The sequence below is a fragment of the Rhinatrema bivittatum genome, chromosome 7 (genome assembly GCF_901001135.1).
Source record: "Rhinatrema bivittatum chromosome 7, aRhiBiv1.1, whole genome shotgun sequence".
NCBI lineage: Eukaryota > Metazoa > Chordata > Amphibia > Gymnophiona > Rhinatrematidae > Rhinatrema > Rhinatrema bivittatum.
The window spans coordinates 54,994,258-55,013,476 of NC_042621.1; the positions used below are offsets into that span (position 1 = coordinate 54,994,258).

A 19,219-nucleotide genomic window follows, 5' to 3' on the forward strand; every position below is an offset into this window, starting at 1 on the left:
TCGGCGCTTTCGGATGACAATTTATGTGGCAGCACTTCATCCTGCTAGTATATGGAAAAACCCAGGGATTGGAGAAACTGAATGGTTGTTCTGAAGAATTCATGAACTCCAGTCGAAAACTGGACCAATCACAAATCAGGTTAAGATCATAAGAACATGCCATACTGGGTCAGACCAAGGGTCCATCAAGCCCAGCATCCTGTTTCCAACAGTGGCCAATCCAGGCCATAAGAACCTGGCAAGTACCCAAAAACTAAGTCTATTCCATGTTACTGTTGCTAGTAATAGCAGTGGCTATTTTCTAAGTCAACTTAATTAATAGCAGGTAATGGACTTCTCCTCCAAGAACTTATCCAATCCTTTCTTAAACACAGCTATACTAACTGCACTAACCATATCCTCTGGCAACAAATTCCAGAGTTTAATTGTGCATTGAGTGAAAAAGAACTTTCTCCAATTAGTGTTAAATGTGCCCCATGCTAACTTCATGGAGTGCCTCCTAGTCTATTATCTGAAAGACTAAATAACCAATTCACATCCACCCGTTCTAGACCTCTCATGATTTTAAATGCCTCTATCATATCCCCCCTCAGCTGTCTCTTCTCCAAGCTGAAAAGTCCTAATCTCTTTAGTCTTTCTTCATAGGGGAGCTGTTCCATTCCCCTTATCATTTTGGTCGCCCTTCTCTGTACCTTCTCCATCACAATTATATCTTTTTTGAGATGCGGCGACCAGAATTGTACACAGTATTCAAGGTGCGGTCTCACCATGGAGCAATACAGAGGCATTATGACATTTTCTGTTTTATTCACCCATTCCCTTTCTAATAATTCCCAACATTCTGTTTGCTTTTTTGACTGCCACAGCATACTAAACAGACGATTTCAATGTGTTATCCACTATGACGCCTAGATCTCTTTCTTGGGTGGTAGCACCTAATATGGAACCTAACATTGTGTAACTATAGCATGGGGTATTTTTCCCTATATGCATCACCTTGCACTTATCCACATTAAATTTCATCTGCCATTTCGATGTCCAATTTTCCAGTCTCACAAGGTCTTCCTGCAATTTATCACAATCTGCTTGTGATTTAACTACTCTGAACAATTTTGTATCATCTGCAAATTTGATTACCTCACTCATCGTATTTCTTTCCAGATCATTTATGAATATATTGAAAAGTAAGGGTCCCAATACAGATCCCTGAGGCACTCCACTACCCACTCCCTTCTCCACTGAGAAAATTGTCCATTTAATCCTATTCTCTGTTTCCTGTCTTTTAGCCAGTTTGTAATCCACGAAAGGACATTGCCACCTGTACCATGACTTTTTACTTTTCCTAGAAGCCTCTCATGAGGAACTTTGTCAAACGCCTTCTGAAAATCCAAGAACATTACATCTTCCGGTTCCACCTTTATCCACATGTTTATTAACCCCTTCAAAAATAGTGAAGCAGATTTGTGAGGCAAGACTTGCCTTAGGTAAAGCCATGCTGACTTTGTTCCATTAAACCAGTTTAGGAATATACAGACTACCCTGCTGATGAAGCTGTGTAGTCACTAGTGCTAGACATTTGTGAATACTCTTGGAGCTGCCAAGGCGCCAAAAGCAAACATCTTGTGATAGTAGTGCAATCTTCACCACAAAATAAGCTAATCAGACAGCTGTTAAATGCTTCCAAATACACTGGATTCATTGGGAAGAATGTATTGTGAATAATCTTGCTTTTAACCCACTGTTGCTCCTAAAACAATGCAGAGCAGAATGAACGTCACCCAAATCCCTGATTTTTTTTGGGGGGGGGGGGGGGGGGGGGGGGGGGGGGAAGACAGGCAGATGAGAATGGCATAGTTAGAAATAGTCAACCTTTGGTACTGTGGACTGTAAAGTAATGGAAAAACTTCTGGCAGATTTTTAAAAGTATGGAGATACAAAACTGACTTTTTGCTAGTGAAGCTGAAGAACGAGAGGCTCAATAAGCTAAACAATAAACTTGCTCTTTACGTCCTGCTGTGTTGGAGTAAAAATGCAGGTCCAACTATTTAACCAAATTAAGGACAACCTTCAAGCGCAATGATATGAAGGCCAGCCATCAAAAACCTAATTTAGGCACTGAAAAAGGTCCCTACAAAGGAATAGTGCATGCCATTACCTTTGTCCAAAGGTTTCTGTATAATGTGCTTGGGAGTGGCGAAGACAATACCTTGTTTGAGCTGGTGTGCACGTTGATCCCCAACAGCCCTTTCGCCCCTCAGAGGAACATACAGCTTGCCATACTGGGTCAGACCAAGGGTCCATCAAGCCCAGTATCCTGTTTTCAACAGTGGCCAAGCCAGGTCACAAGTACCTGGCAGGCTCCTAAGGGGTAGATAGATTCCAAGCTGCTTATCCCAAGAATAAGCAATGATTTCTACAACTCTACTTTAATAATTGTTAATAGACTTTTCCCTCTAGGAATTTGTCCAAACCTTTTTTAAATGCAGCTATACTAACAGCTTTCACCACATCCTCTGGCAACGAATTCCAGAGCTCAATTATAGACTGAGTAAAAAAGTATTTTCTCTTATTACTTTTAAATGTATTACCCAGTTACTTCATTGTGTGTTCCCTGGTCTTTGTACTTTTTGAAAGAATAAACTGATAAAGTTTATTCGTTCCATTCCACATATTTTATAAGCCTCAGCCATCTCTTCTCCAAGCCGAAGAATCTTAACCTCTTCAAACTTTCTTCCATAGGGGAATTATTCCACCCCGTTTATCATCTTGGTTGCCCTTCACTGTACCTTTTCTAATTCTGCTCTATCCTTCTTGAGATGTAGAGACCAGAACTGAACACAATATTCAAGATGAAGTCGCACCATGGAGTGATACAGAGGCATTATGAAATTCTCTGTTATATTCTCCATTCCTTTCCTAATAATCTCTAGCATTCTATTTGCTTTCTTGGCTGCTGCTGCACACTGAACAGAATATTTTCAACAATGACACCTAGATCCTTTTCCTGAGTGGTGTCTCCTCACGTGGAACCTTGATTTTGTAGCTATAATTTGGGTTACTCTTCCCTAAGTGCATCACTTTGCACTTGTCTACATTAAATTTCATTTGCTATTTGCATGCCCAGTCTCCCAGTTTTGCAATGTCCTCTTGCAATTTCTCACAATCCTCATGATCTGACAACTTTGAATAATTTTGTCATCGGCAAATTTGATCACCTCACTTGTTGTTCCCATTTTCAGGTCATTTATAAATATATTAAAAAGCATCGGTCCCAGAACAAATCCATGGGGCACACCATTATTCGCTTTTTTCCATTAGGAAAGTTTACCATTTAGCCCTACTCTCTGTTTTCCATCTTTTAATCAGTTAGCAATCCACAATAGGACACTGCTACCTATCCCTTGACTTTCTAATTTCCTAAGAAATCTCTCATGAGGGACTTTGTCAAATGCTTTTTGGAAATCCAACTAGCACACCTTTATCCATATGTTTATTTACATCCTCAAAAAATGTAGCAAATTTGTGAGCAAGACTTCCCTTGGCTAAATCCATGCTGGCTTTGCCCCATTAAACTATGCTTATCTATATTTTCAGAAATTTTGTTCTTTATGATGGTAGAAACTATTTTGTCTGGCAAAGATGTCAGACTCCCTGTAACCTGACTCTCACCTCTGCAATCACACAAAGTGGGGCAGTGAGACTTTACACTGGAGCAGAGCAAAACAAAAAAAAAAGCCCCTAATCAAATTTTCCCCAAAGAGGAACACTTCATATCTAGCCAAGTGGTATTTTTTACCGTATATTTAAGGGAACTATCACATTAAAAACTAGGCATCCTGCTTTATTTCAACAGCACTGCTGACTTCCCCTGGATTGGGCCAGAACTTGTGTGGTGTTAACTGTATGTTGAACTTTTGTGCTGGAAATGAAATGAGTGCTTCTTCTACTGATCTTTTGAATGAATGTGCTGCTTATCTAAAATTTGTCTGAACATCAGTAGTTAGCTTTTAATGAATTGTTTCCCACAGATCCTTTAAAAAACATCAGTGTACAAAACTAAGTTTATATTTATTTATTTAAAATATTCTCTATACCGTCATTAAGTTATATACCATCACAACGGTTTACATACAGGCACATAATTTTTATAGGGTAATATAATAAATATGGTAATAAAAAATACATGAAGCAAACACTGAAGCAGTATATAATAAAATAGTTCAGTAATTAAAATAGTGAGTCATAATGGAAAAAAAAATAGGAATAATAGCTTCTAAAACAATTTAGCACCTTGGAAAAATTCTAAAATAAATAAAATAAATAAAGTGCAAAAATGCTCTTTGTGACCTGCTGCCCTTACCCTGAAGATATGCTTAGGACCCATAGTGTAGCCACTGTGCCAGATGTGATGATCTGCCTTTTTTCCCCTGTGGCTCAAATGAGTGTAGTTATCATGGCCCAGTCATTTTTGGGGCAACTGGTCCTTATGAGCACAAGAGTTTTGTGCGTAGATTGGAGCCAATTGATTTGTCTTTTAAAATAGTTAACCTGCACAACATAGCCAAAATTGACAAGTTTTGGATGCTCCTGTCCAGAATTGCACACCCCCAACTAGACTGATCATTAGATGTGATTTGTTATAGCTCATAGTAATAGTAAATGAACAGAAAAAGATCAAAACTGGTCCACCTAGTCTCCCTAGATACAATTCTTCCACTTTGGGTAGTTAAGCATATAAACTGCCAAGCTCAACTATACACCAGCTCCGCATCACTCATGTTTTTATCTGAACTTTCAACCCTTTTCCTACACTGCCCTCAAAAGTCCCAGGCATGCCCAGAATCTGTTAAATACTGGCTCCATCAGTAGCCTGTTTCAGGCCTTGTCAGTGTTACGCTCGCCGCCCGCAGCAGCCCCGCGGTGTGGTCCTCTCACCTCTCTGCACAGGCTTCAGGCTCCAGCTCCTCATCGCTGGTGGCAGTGGGCTGCCAGTCTCGACCTCAGACTCACGCCACCACCTCCGGCCCTGCTCCGCTTCCCGGGACCTCCAGCCTTAATGCCTCCACTCCTCTGACCTCTCCGCGGGTTTCTCGGAGAGACGCCGGCAGTGCCGCGCGCATCAGTGAATGATTTAAAGGGCCCGCGGCGGGAACCTGGCCGTGGACCCGGATGCTGACGTCAGATCCTTCAGCTCATAAATACTCAGGCCACGCTCCTCAACGTTGCCTTTGCGACAGGTCTTGGTCTCCTGTTCCTGGTTTCCGAGTGCTCGTTGCTGCAGTACTTGTTTGTTCGTGTTCCTGATTCTCCAAGTTTCTGGTTCCTGTTCCACTGTTCGTCCCATGTTTGATGTCCTGGATTTGACCACTGCTTCGTCTGACTTCGCCTCCTTCTCCAAGCCTGACCACGCCTGCCTTCTCCGTGCCTTGACCATTGCTACGCCAGACCATGCTTGTTTTCTCCGTGCCTTGAACTTTGCTACGTACGACTTTGCCTCAGACTCTCGAGTCCAGAGTTCCACATTGCTTGCTACACCTTCCAAGTGCAGCTTCTAATCCAGTTCAACAGTGATGCCTCTGTCCCTATCCTCTGGACACGGACTATAAAGGCTTCGGCCTCCCTTTGCTCAGGCACCTTCGGTATCCTCCTGTTCCCTGTGGTGCTTGGTTTCCGTTCCGCATCCTGTCCGGGATAGGATCACGCCACCTGCTGGTTGCTGTCTCTGGGCTGAACCAGCTACTGATACCCAACCTTGAGGCCAGCCTGCCGGCCCCGGCACCCGAAGGCTTAACCCTAGGGAAAGTGGGCTGGTATAGATGAAGCTCCAGTGGCCTCCAGCTTCAGCCCACTCCGCCTGCTGACGGTGGGGACATGTAGGCCCTCGCCTACGGATTGCATCAACCCCACCTCAGCCCAAAGATCCACCTACTACGCAAGTCAGCTTCCTTCCTCTCTTTGTTAGGTTACACACATGTTATTTACTTGCATATGAATTTTCTTTGTAAGTCTTTCATTTTAGTTTTGCACTCTTGCTTTCTCTCCAGTAGTTACTGATCTTTTGTTAGCCAGCTGGCCTACATGAGTGACTCCCTTACATCTTTCAGATCTATGGTGTTAAAATATTTAATTTCTTAAACTTATCAGTGATTCTTGTCTTCTATATTCAAATATTAGGATATGACTGACCAACTGAAATCAGGAAACAGATGACAGTTTTCTCATTTAATGCGAGAGCTACTGAGTGGTACTCAAAATGGCCACTATTAGCATCAGAAGCTGGTTTCTTAGCTAGATCATTATATTTTTTTCCTTCTAGATCTAAGACCAATGCAAAAATGAGTACAACCACTTATAAGTGGTGATCTAAAGCTGGCATCACTTAGTATAAGAGGTATTAATATTCTAAACAAATGCAGCAAGAATTTGGATTTTTTAAAGTATGAAGAATATGGATATAGAGCGTCTAAAGTAAACCCACATTTCCAGTGGCAGAACCCTGCTGCATGGACAATTGGTTCAGTTTTTACACACTCTTGTACAAAGTATAGCAAGAACGCCTTATGCAGAGATTGTATCCTTCCACCTGTCTGTGACCTATCACAAACAAAATGACGAGAGGTAGGTTGCTTTACTTTGGCATGATTTGAGTGAGGGTGGTGGATGCCTGGAACGCCCTTCCGAAGTGGTGAAGACCAAAACTGTGAAGGACTTCCAAAGGGGTGTGGGATAAATTCTGTGGATCCATAAAGTCTAGAGGATGTGAATGAAGCGAAGAGGCATGGGGGTAGCTTGTGGGAATGACAGCTACCCCTGGAGATTAATACCCTTATTCAATAAACATACTGTCAATGCGACTCCAGCATTGCTCTATACTTCAACGGCAAGATGAAATGTGGTAAAAAGGTTTGGCATTCACAAAAAACTGGGAAGTAGCTTGCTTGTTGCGGCGGTTACTACCCCAAACCAAATAAGTCTGATACTTCACTTTCAATGCATATCTAGCTTAGCTCTCTGCTTCAACAGCAGGGGGGAAAGAGGAAAAGAGGATTTATTTTCAGGCAACAATCAACAAGGACTGAATTACATAGTCTGGGTAAACAAATAATTATGGCTGTAGCTTGCTTGTTACGGCGGTTACTACCCCGAATCAATTAAGCCTGATACTTCACTTGGAATACATATCCAGCGCAACTCGCTGCTTCAACGGCAGGGGGGAATAAAGAAGAGAGGAATTATATTCAGACAACAACTAACAAGGACTGAATGGCACAAGCTGGGTAAACAAATAAGCGTGGGAGTAGCTTGCTTATTGCAACAATTACTACCCCTAACCAATTAAGCTAGATACTTCACTTAGATGCAGCTCCAGCACTGCTTTCTACATCAATGGCAGGGGTGAAAGGTAACTAGAACCAAAAAGTTACTAATAAGGGCCAAGAGTAACAGATAAGTATGAGAAGAAAAAAAAAGTGTGAAAGCTTACTGGGCAGACTGGTAGCAAACTGGGCCGTTTGGTCTTCTTCTACCGTCATTTCTATGTTTCTATGATAGGGTAGTTGCAATGGCAGAGTCTCATACTGGTCAGGCAGACATTGCAAGGTCTATAAGAACCCAACCACCCACACATCTGTACAGTCTTAGATGAATGTACCTTTTGATCTTGTTCCAGCTTTGTGTGCTTCTAAAAAGGAAAGGATAGTCATACTGATTAAAAAATATTGTATTAGAAAATCGTGCTGTACATCATAAAGTGGGCCGATACACCATCAGCTACTGAAGTATGACCCCCAGCTAATGTATAGGCTCCCAATAATAAATATTTCTTCAATGGTTTACTTAATCGTTTAGCTTTTGTCCCATAAATTCAGTATCAGTGGCTGATGACTTATGTCACGTAGCTCAATGTAGACATGTTGATAACTAAGGCTCAGAGAACTGAAGTAAGAAAGGACTTAGATTTTTGAAGGAAGTGGAATTCTGTGTATAAAAGGTACTACAAAAGTTCTGTCATTTTTGCTACATGTTCTTCTGTCATGATAGTCAGGGGTTGAACTAGCATCCCTAGAAGGAAGAGGTATGGAAGCCAGAGGAGCCACAAGAGATAGAAAGACAAAGAAATGACAGTGGATATTTTACACCCCACCCCTTTTCCAGGCAAACAAGCAGTCAGAAGATTCCACTGATTCAGCATAGGGTGTACCCTAATTAGCGATAGCAGATAAGGAAAGCCACAGAGACACATATTTGCTGGTACAACTGATTCTTGGGATACATCCTTCAGAACCTCTGCTTGTTCCTGCACCACATCCAGGCCTGCAGCCTTTTCCAGGGCTCTCTCCTAAGTTCCTTACCCTGTGCCTGCTCCAAAGTTAGACCTGGGTTAACTGGTCTTGGCTCAACCTTCATGCAGTCATCCAGTCCCTTCAGGTACACCTCTTCCTAACTTACCATTCACTAACAACCAGACATGCACTGACATATCAGCAAGCTGCTTGTCATATTCCAAAAATCAACCTTTTGTTTTATAATTACAGACATGCAAAGGATAAAAAAAATGTGCAGCATCTCCTCCAAAACTGTGGTGGGAAATGGAATAATTCTGATAAACAGTATTTTCAAAGGTGAGGCTAAAACATAAAAAGCTCTCTAAAAACCATTCATGAATGACTAGGGGCAAGTTGATTATTGTGCTTCAGAAATCAGAATTTATTATGAAGATGACCAAATATAAATATTATGACAAAGAAAAGAGGCTTGGAAATGTTTTAGTGCTCAAATATTGCAAGGGTCTAAAAAAATATTAGAACAGAGATGGTTTTACTCCTTTATAAAGTCGTCGTAATCTTCAAATGCATCTGAATCTTCTCTATATGATTACTGGAAAGAGTCTTCCCTACCCAAGTTGCCTGAGGGGGATAATTATTCCAGGAATGCAATCTACGGAAGGTGTGAATGCTATTCACCTGATAAAGAAACAACATTAATTTCTAGAAATCCCTAAGGGACATCTTACCATTTTTGGTCATACTTTTTCAGGGGGTTTTGTGGATTCATTTGCTACCTAGGTCTATGTATCAAGCCACTATCACTTCAGTTCCTAAAAAAAGGAAGCATGAGGATTCATATGTATTTTACAGGATTATTTCTTTACTTAATGCAGATACCAAGGTTGCCACAAAAATACTGACAGAGAAATTCCAGAGGGTGTTGCAGTGCCTCATACATAGATACTAAACTAGTTTCATACCAGGTAGACATTTCTGTGGATAATGTGAGTTCAGCCACTGCTGGTAAAGTTGTACTCTACAATCCTATCAGTTGCTGCTAAGGCAGCATTTAACAGCCTGGGAATGGATTATTTATGTTTGGAATACTTAAAACAAAAATCATGGAAGTAAACTGTGCAGAGCTGAAATTACAACCCTGAACAGCTTGCTGGGAAGACTGGATGGACCATTTTGGCCTTTGTCATTTACTGTGTTCATGAATTTGGTTTTGGCTCAAAATTCTAGGGATAGTTGAAAGTGGTCTAAATGTCTAAGGTACTGATTTTGAAATAACAGCTGAAACTATGTAAGCTGAGCTGCGGCACATACCCAGTATGTTCACTACCTTCACTACTTTTTGCCTTTGCCAATACTGAACGCAACAGATCTCCTTACCCTTTAAATATACAAGATAAAAATTATCGATGGACCATAGGAGATATCAGGTAAAGGACATAGGACAACAAGGGTGATTGGAGTTGACTACAATATTAACACACAATTCTAAACAAATCTGGAGAAGTGAATGCTTCTAGAAGTTGCATTTTGCTGTCTCATAGTTTGATGCTGGTTTCCACCAACTCCTGCAAATTTAAGGATGACCTACCCCTATCCCCCCTTTCGGGGGGATAGGGGTAGGTTTAGTTGCAATTTGTAAAGTGTTTGAAGCTTAGTAAGAGTCTATCAAACTTTATGTATCCACAGAGAGTGTCCCTGCTGTGGACAGTATCCACAGAGAGTGTCCCTGCTGTGGACAGTAATAGACATTTTTAATTGATGAAATATGCCTAAAAACTAGCAACAGTATTAAATGATGCAGTATTTGAAATAAGGAAACCCCTGTAAATTCAAACAGCCATGTTCGGCAAAAGCTATCTACCAGTGGATCATCAATACTGGTCTTTGTTACTACACCACAGATGATCAAAGTAAAAACCAAAGAGAATGATCTAATTCTTGCACACAGTTTGAATTGAAAATTGAATTTAAAATGTGCATATTCTGAGGAAAAATGCACAAAAACGTATTTTTTGCCCGAATAATTTTTTTTTCCTTGACTTTCTCTCTGTGGTATAGCAATTCAGACATACGCAGTAACAAACAAAAAGTGCTGGTTCAGTCTGTTAAGCCAGTTCCTCGTGACCTACAGCAGTCTAACTTTCATATTTGCTGCTGAACTATATCTGTAAAAATGCTAGTCAATTATTTTTACAAATCTGTCAGGATCCCTTAAAATTGAAAAATCACTCAATTGATGCATTATATATTGCAATCTAATAGATCAGATTTAACCTGCTGTCTAAAATAACAAATCTTGTCTATGCTGCTCTGCAATTTTATCTGCGACTTTGTGACAGTGTTGTGTGCGTCTTGAAAAAGTTGGTTTTACCTTTGGTCATACTAACCTGATGCAAGCTGTTTAAATACTTTTCCATGCAATGAGGGCCACAAAGCCAGTACAGAATTCTTTATTTCATCCCTCTGTGCTGTCACAGAATTTGATGCCATCTGAGTATTTTCGACATTGCTTTCTGTTGTGGTTCTTGCAGAACTAACATTTTCAGTTTCAGGGAGCATCACAAATCGAGCATAGTTTTTGGTTACAAGCTCATCATTAATACATATCTATAAAAGATGATGCATTTTTCTCAATTCAGTATGACTATAGACTATAAGAGTTCAACAAAGTTCAGGTATTTAAGAAATCAGACTTTTTTTTCAACACTGGATGTTAATTCCTCACCTGACAAAATGTCCTCTGACAAATGACAATTTTAAGCAAAGCTTCAAAGAGCCCTAAACAGATTTCTACTTGAAAATAATCCACTGAATATGGAATTTACTATCGCTGTCATGTGTGAATACGTTTTTTTGTATTTAATGTTCTCTAATAACTTAAGTACAAATGAGTGACAATGATGGGTCAAGTAACCTACATCACCAATACAGAATCAGAGAATTCTTCTAGTTTTCCTAGATAAACTTTTGAACATTTGTGAGGGTATCCAACACACTAGACATACTGCTCCTGAGCTGATTGTATAACTTCACTTTAAAAAAAAAAAAAAAGTGGATCAAGAACAACCTCAAAATGGGGAGACAAATGGACAGTGTGGCTTATTATATTTCTGGTAGACAACAAATACCTGTAAGTCACTAGAGAATATGACAACAGACAACAACCATAAGGCTCATTTAATAAGCTCAAATTTAATTCCTATTAATTATCTTGGAACTCAATTATTCTTGGTCTTTCCCTTCCCTCCTTTGTAAATAAAGGATCCTCTGAGTTTAACCCATTCAAACAAATTCCACTTCTGTTTGTCTCCATCATTTCCACAGGGAGGTTATCCCATGCATCTATCCATCCTTCTGTGAAGAAATATTTTCTAATGCTACTTCTAAGTCTGCCTTCGAGTCTCATATTTTGACACCTTGTTCTAGAATTTTCCTTCCACTGAAATTGGTTTACTTCTTGTCCATTATTTATACATATGAGATATTTGAATATCCTCATTATTCCCTTGTTTTTCCTATCAGGCATACAGATTTAGGTTCTTAAGTCTCATCTAGTAAGTATCCCCCACAGGAGAAGTGGGGAGAGGCAAATATAACAGGTACATTCAAATACGTCAGTTACATTGAGGTCTTCACATAAAAAGGGCATTCTGGTCTTTCCAATGGGCAGAACACAATACTATGGGCCGGATTTTAAAAGGGTTACGCGTGTGTGTGTGTGTGTGTGTGGGGGGGGGTTTACATGCACCGGGCCTATTTTAAAAAGGCCAGGCGAGGCGCGTAAAGCCCTGGGACACGTGCAAGTCCAGGGGCTTTACTAAAGGGACAGTCTGGGGGCGGGGACCATTGCTGCTGTATTGAAGGATCGCTTGCCGGCAGGCTGCCGGCGCGCGCAACTTGCGCCTGCCTAGAGGCAGGCACAAAAGGTAAGAATTGGGGGTGGGGGGGAGGTTAAGGGGGAAGGGAACAGGGGAAGGCAGCTTGGCTCGGCGCCCATAAGGTGCACCCCCTTGCGTGTGCAAGTTATAAAATTGGGTGTATGTGTGCGCGCTGGGTAGCACGCGCACCCTTTTAAAATCTACCCCAATATGTTTTTGGCATAGAGAATGTTTTTCTTGTGGAAGAACATTGAAGACATTAACAAAAGGATAACTCTGGAAACCAACAAAAACAGGCCCCTAGGAGAGTGGGAGTTCAGTTCTACTTCACAGACAAATCTTACTGGACAGTGCCGAGTGATTGGAGAAGAGCGGTGGTGGTCCCGCTTCACAAGAGTGGGAGCAGAGAGGAGGCTGGAAACTACAGGCCGGTTAGCCTCACCTCAGTGGTGGTTAAAGTGATGGAGTCGCTGCTGAAAGAAAGAATAGTGAACTATATACAGTCTGATGAATTGCTGGACCAGAGGCAGCATGGATTCATCAGGGAAAGATCTTGTCAGACAAATCTGATTGACTTTTTCGACTGGGTGACTAGGGAATTGGATCAAGGAAGAGCGCTTGATGTCATCTACTTGGATTTCAGCAAGGCTTTTAATAGGGTCCCGCACAGGAGGCTGGTGAATAAAATGAGAAGCTTAGGAGTGAGTGCCGAGGTGGTGGCCTGGATTGCAAACTGGTTGACGGACAGACAACAATGTGTGATGATAAATGGAACTTACTCTGAAGAGAGAGCAGTGTTAAGTGGAGTGCTGCAAGGATCGGTGTTGGGACTGGTCCTGTTCAATATCTATGTGAGCGACATAGCGGACGAGATAGAAGACAAGGTTTGTCTGTTTGCGGATGACACTAAGATCTGCAACAGAGTGGACACACCGGAAGGAATGAAGAGAACGAGACGGGATTTAAGGAAACTGGAAGAGTGGTCGAAGATATGGCAGCTGAGATTCAATGCCAAGAAGTGCAAAGTCATGCATATGGAGTGTTGAAATACGAAAGAACTGTATTCGATGGGGGGGGTGAAGGGATGATGTGCACGGAGCAGGAGAGAGACCTAGGGGTGATAGTTTCTCATGATCTGAAGTCGGCGAAACAATGTGACAAGGCGATAGCTAAAGCCAGAAGAATGCTGGGTTGCATAGAGAGAGGAATATAGAGTAAGAAAAGGGAAGTGATTATCCCCTTGTACAGGTCCTTGGTGAGGCCTCACCTGGAGTACTGTGCTCAGTTCTGAAGACCGTATCTACAAAGGGACAGAGACAGGATGGAGGCGGTACAGAGAAGGATGACCAAAAAGGTGGAGGGTCTTCATCAAATGTCTTATGAGGAGAGATTGAAGAATCTAAATATGTACACCCTGGAGGAAAGGAGGAGCAGAGGTGATATGATACAGAGTTTCAGATACTTGAAAGGTTTTAATGACCCAAAGATAACGACAAACCTTTTCCGTCGGAAAAAAATCAGCAGAACCAGGGGTCACAATTTAAAGTTTCAGGGAGGAAGATTCAGAATCAATATCAGGAAGTATTTCTTCACGGAGAGGGTGGTGGATGCCTGGAATGCCCTTCCGAAGGAAGTGGTGAAGACCAGAACTATGAAGGACTTCAAAGGGGTGTGGGATAATCACTGTGGATCTATAAAGTCTAGAGGATGTGTACGAAGAATGGGTGGCTCACGGCAATGACGGCTACTACCTGGAGATAATACCAATGACAGTTACTACCTGGAGATAATACCCTTATTCAATAAACATACACACAGTTAATGCGACTCCAACATTGCTCTAAGCTTCAACGGCAAGAGGTTACGTGGGAAAAAAAAAAAAAAGGATTTCCATTCACAAAAAATGAGGGGAGTAGCTTGCTGGTTACGGCGGTTACTACTCCTAACCAAATAAGCCTGATACTTCACTTTCAATGTCTATCCAGCATAGCTCTCTGCTTCAACAGCAAGGGAGAAAGTCTGATACTTTACGCATATCCAGCATAGCTCTCTGCTTCAATGACAGGGGGAATGAAGAAAAGTGGATCTATATACAGACAACAACCAACAAGGACTGAATTACATAGACTGGGTAAACAAGCATGGGTATAGCTTGCTTATTGCAGCAGTTACTATCCCTAACTAATTAAGCTAAATATTCACTTAGATGCAGTTCCAACACTGCTCTCTGCATTATGGCAGGGGTGGAAGGAATACAGAACCAAAAGGTAACTAAGGACCAAGAGTAACAGATAAATATGAGAGAGGAGAAAAAAAAAAGGAGTGTGAAGGCTTGCTGGGCAGACTGGATGGGCCGTTTGGTCTTCTTCTGCCATCATTTCTATGTTTCCTATGTATTCAAAGACAGAATATATAGCTTTCCTTATGTAAAACAGAGCTCTCCATAGATAGCAGGATAAACCAGCCATACAAATGAGTGACATTATCTGACAGCCCAAGACTAAAAGCTCTCTCAGAGGTCATAAATACCTAGGTCTTTCTGAACATGCATGGACCCTCCCCATGCACTTGTCAGAGTTTCCTCTGACTTAATAGCAAGCTAAGCTTCAACTCTAAATGGGGAGATGGGAGGAACTGGGTGGCTGATTTCTCCTGTCTATGGAGAACCCCTGTTACAGGTAAGCAACTTATCCTGCTTCTCCATGGGAAAAAATGAATCAGTCACGTAAATGGAGACTCCCAAGCAGAAGGCTGCATTTGATTAGTTTGTTACTTTTGCATGTCAGTAGTAGATCATTGCAACTCATCTATATTGCCAGAGGATGGAGGGTAGAATCGAAGGAATTATATAAGCTGCTGTTTTGAAACAAAACAGTCTCTAGGCAGTAGTGAGCAGTGAAGGCATGGATAAGAGACCATGTAGCAGCTCTCCATATATCTTCTATGAAAGCAGAATATAGGTGTACTAAAGAAGTTACTGTAGCCCTAACCTGATAGGCCTCTATTTTGAAGGTGCAGCCTTGCTTGATTGTAGCAGTAATTGATGCAATCAAAGATACAAGTAGAAAGAAGTCTCTTTATAACTGAAAAACCATATTTGATTGGATTAAGAGAGACAAACAGTTGCAAGGATTCTGTGGGACTGCATCCTTTGCAAATAGAATATGACACTAATGCTTGTAAACTCACTTACTCTTAGAGCTGAAGTAACTACTATCGAAAACAAAAGTTTTCGAAGAAAGGAATTTTAGTCCTGCTGTTACCAAGGCTTTAACTATTGTTTCATGAGCTGGCAAGACTAAATTAAGATTCCAAGTTACAGGAGGTACTCAAGGATATTTTATTACCGTATTTTCCGGTGTATAAGACGACTGGGCGTATAAGACGACCCCCCCTTTTTTATACATATTTTTAAGAAAAAAAATAATTTTACACTCAAACAGGAGCAACCCTATCTATGAAAAGGCAACACTACAAATACCGTATATCAGGCCCTAAAAACCAATATACCTCTTATTAGGAAAACAGAACTAGCAAGCAGCTATAGATCCCCACACATAAATAATTGTAAAACTATACTAATAAGCAGAATAAATGTTTCAAAACAGCTATGAACAGAATAACATCCAACAATTAAAAACTCATAAAAACTATTAAACATTCTCCAAACACCAATAAAATATTTCAAAAAAGCAGACACATCACATAATATTAAATAATTAAAATGGCAGTCAATCAAGAAAAATAAACTTAAAAAGCCACCTTTCCTTACCCCCTCCAGCAGCTCTCCTATTCCTCTTCCTCTTCCTTAGGGCCCATGTCTCTCACACACACACCATACCAGTCATGCCCCCATGACCAGTTTCTGTCTCTCACGCACCAGTCATTTCCCAAACAGTCTTTGACACACACACCAGACACCTTCCTGAACAGTTTCTCTCATGCCATACACACACACAGGCTTCCCACTCCCGTGTTCTGCTTACCGTACATATACGGGCTTCTCACTCTCATAATCACTTTCTCTGTCTCACACACACACACACACCAGTCTCTCTCTCATTTCCATGCTCACTCTCCACGTGCACAGGCTTCTCATTCCCTGAATCACATTCTTTCTCTCACATTCACACACAGCAGTCTCTTTCTCTCACACACACCGTCACCTTATCAACCAGTCTCTCTCTCATGCATGCGCACACACACACACACACACACAGCCAGTCCTCCCGCTCCCATGCTCTCTCTCACATAATCAGGCTTCTTACTCCCATGCTTTCTCACATACCCAGATTTCTCACTTCCATGCTTTTTCTCTCTCACACTCACATACACATCAGTCATCTCTCTGAGCAGTCACTTTCATTGTCTCTCACACACATGAGCTCGCTGACCAGTTTCTGTCAATCACACACATGCTCTCAATCAAATGCATTCTCTCACTTACACACAGGCTGGCTGCTTCTCTCTCTCTCTCTCTCTCACTTACACACAGGCTGGCTGCTTCTCTCTCTCTCTCACTTACACACAGGCTGGCTGCTTCTCTCTCTCACTTACACACAGGCAGGGTGGCTGCTTCTCTCTCTCTCTCACTTACACACAGGCTGGCTGCTTCTCTCTCTCTCTCTCTCTCTCTCTCTCACTTACACACAGGCTGGCTGCTTCTCTCTCTCTCTCTCTCTCTCTCCCCTTACACACAGGCTGGCTGCTTCTCTCTCTCTCTCCCTTACACACAGGCTGGCTGCTTCTCTCTCTCTCTCTCTCTCTCTCTCCCTTACACACAGGCTGGCTGCTTCTCTCTCTCTCTCTCACTTACACACAGGCAGGGTGGCTGCTTCTCTCTCTCTCTCACTTCCACGCCCCCCCCCCCCCAGCACAAATAGTAGCTGCAGCAGCTTCCTCCTCCAGCCCCCGCAGGCCAAGAAAGAAGAAACCCATCGGCCGCGGGAGGCTCACGCTGCTGTCTCCTTTCCCGATTACCAGCTCCTTCGACTGCTCGGGGGCCGCTGCTGCTGCGCCGCTGCAATTTTTTCACGCGGCACGGCTCTTTCTTCCCGTGCATCACTTCCTGTTCCGGTTCAAGGGGGGGGGCGGGAAGAAGACAAGGCCAGCCGCGGATGCCACAGCTTTTTTTTTGTTTTGCACCGCACTGCCGTTCCCGCTGGGCTTGAACGTGCTTTTAGCCCAGCGGCAACGGCAGTGCGGTGCGCGGGAAGGAGAAAGCAGTGCCGCATGAAAAGATAGCAGCATTGGCCCCGAGCAGTCGAAGGAGCTGGTAATCGGGAAAGGAGACAGCAGCGTGAGCCTCCCGCGGCCGATGGGTTTCTTTTTTCTTGGCCTGCGGGGGCTGGAGGAGGAGGTGATGCAGCTACTATTTGTGCTCGGGGGTGGGGGTGGAAGTGAGAGAGAGAGAGAGAGAAGCAGCCAGCCTGTGTGTAAGTGAGAGAATGCATTTGATTGAGAGCATGTGTGTGTGATTGAGAGAAACTGGTCAGAGAGCAGGTGTGCCCGGCGTATAAGACGACCCCCGACTTTTGAGAATATTTTCTTGGGTTAAAAAGTCGTCTTATACGCCGGAAAATACGGTAGATGTTTCAAGTGTGTGTAACCTTTCAGAAATTTGGCAACTGTAGGCTGGTGGGAAAAGGAACATTCTGAATTCTCATGGTAAGCTGCTATGACACTAAAGTGAACTCAAGTCAATTTTCAAACTGGAATTGGAAAGTCTTAGTAGATGCTCAGTAAAAGAGGAACATGACACTTAAAGGGGTCTCATTTGACTTTTGAGCACTAAATAGAAAGTCTTTTTCATTTAAAGTTGAAAGATGTTTTGATAGAGTACTTCCTTGAAGCAAGAAGAATTTTCTTCACTCCAGTAGGCAACAGGATGGATGAAATTAGGTGACTTTCAACAGCCAAGCTGTCAGAGCTGAAGACTGAAAGCTGGTATGTAATAGATTCCCATCACACTGTGTGATAAGGGGTGAAATATTTTCAGTCTTATTGGTGGTTGACTGGATAGGCATTGGAGCCTGGAAAACCAGTTAAGGCCAAAAAGGGGCTATCAAAATCATTTGTCCTCCTTCCTGTCTCAGTTTTTGAATAAACCTCGAAAGGAGCAGAACTGGAGAGAAGCCCAAGATTCCACTGAATTGAGAAAGCGTCCTTAGCCAATCTACCCCTTGCTGGTCTCCTGAAGCAATATTTATTTATTTAGTGTTTTTCTATACTGGCATTCACGATATGGATCACATCATGCTGGTTTACATTTAACAGGGGGTGTAAAATGAAGATATAATAAAATGAAACTATAACAGGTGCGGAAAACACTGAAGTTACAATAAAACAAGGATGTTCAAAACTGAGAGCAGAAGAAAAGGCGAGAGGAATTTAACAGAAAGAGCAATTGTGTACAATGTTCTAGGAATGTCTGACTGTGGTTGGGGTCTGGAAAGGCTTGCTTAAACAACGTCTTAAGCCTTTTTCTGAATGTTAGAAGGCAAGGTTCCTGTCGCAGATCTGGTGGGAAGGAGTTCCATAGCGATGGACCTGCTGTGGAGAAGGTCCGGTCTCTAAAGGTTATATGTTGAGAGGTTTTGGTGTGTGGTACAAGTAGTGATTCTTTGTAAGCCTCTCTGATGGGTCTGGAGAGGTATGTTTTCTGAGTGGGATTTGTAGGTTGAGTGGAGCATGGTGATGGATGGCTTTGTAGATAGTGGTAATAGACTTATGGACAGTATGGACAGTATGTGAGAATCCTGTCACTGAGAAACATCTATTTGTAGTGTGCCCAAAGTTTAAAAAGCTCCTGTGCTATGTAGCAATCATTCATGTTGTTGCAATTGATGACTTAAGCTGTCTAATTCCGATTCTAGTTTCCTGGAATACAGCTAGAAGAAAAATTAGGGAAGTTACCCATTTCCAAATGTTGAAGTTGTCCAGACAAAGGGTTAATTTTCAAAAGTATTTACATGTGTAAATGTAACTACTATTGTATTTTCAAAATCCATTTGCTCACATAAAGTGTGCTTATGAGGGCAAATCCTCTGAACAAGT

At 42.0% G+C, this 19,219-nt stretch overlaps 1 protein-coding gene across 6 annotated transcripts in view; it reads right to left on the reverse strand.

Moving 5' to 3' along the window:
• The window catches only part of TDRD12 (tudor domain containing 12), a 387,684-nt gene that overhangs the window by 304,340 nt on the left and 64,125 nt on the right, over window positions 1–19,219 (reverse strand). For 5 of the 6 annotated variants that reach the window (XM_029608406.1, XM_029608409.1, XM_029608410.1 and 2 more), the window contains exons 8-9: window positions 10,673–10,892; window positions 7,652–7,681 (exon numbers count right to left, since the gene is read on the reverse strand). In XM_029608406.1, the coding sequence (XP_029464266.1) occupies window positions 7,652–7,681; window positions 10,673–10,892 (250 nt within the window). The remainder of the gene's footprint in view (window positions 1–7,651; window positions 7,682–10,672; window positions 10,893–19,219) is intronic. The other variant, XM_029608411.1, reaches the window with a different exon arrangement.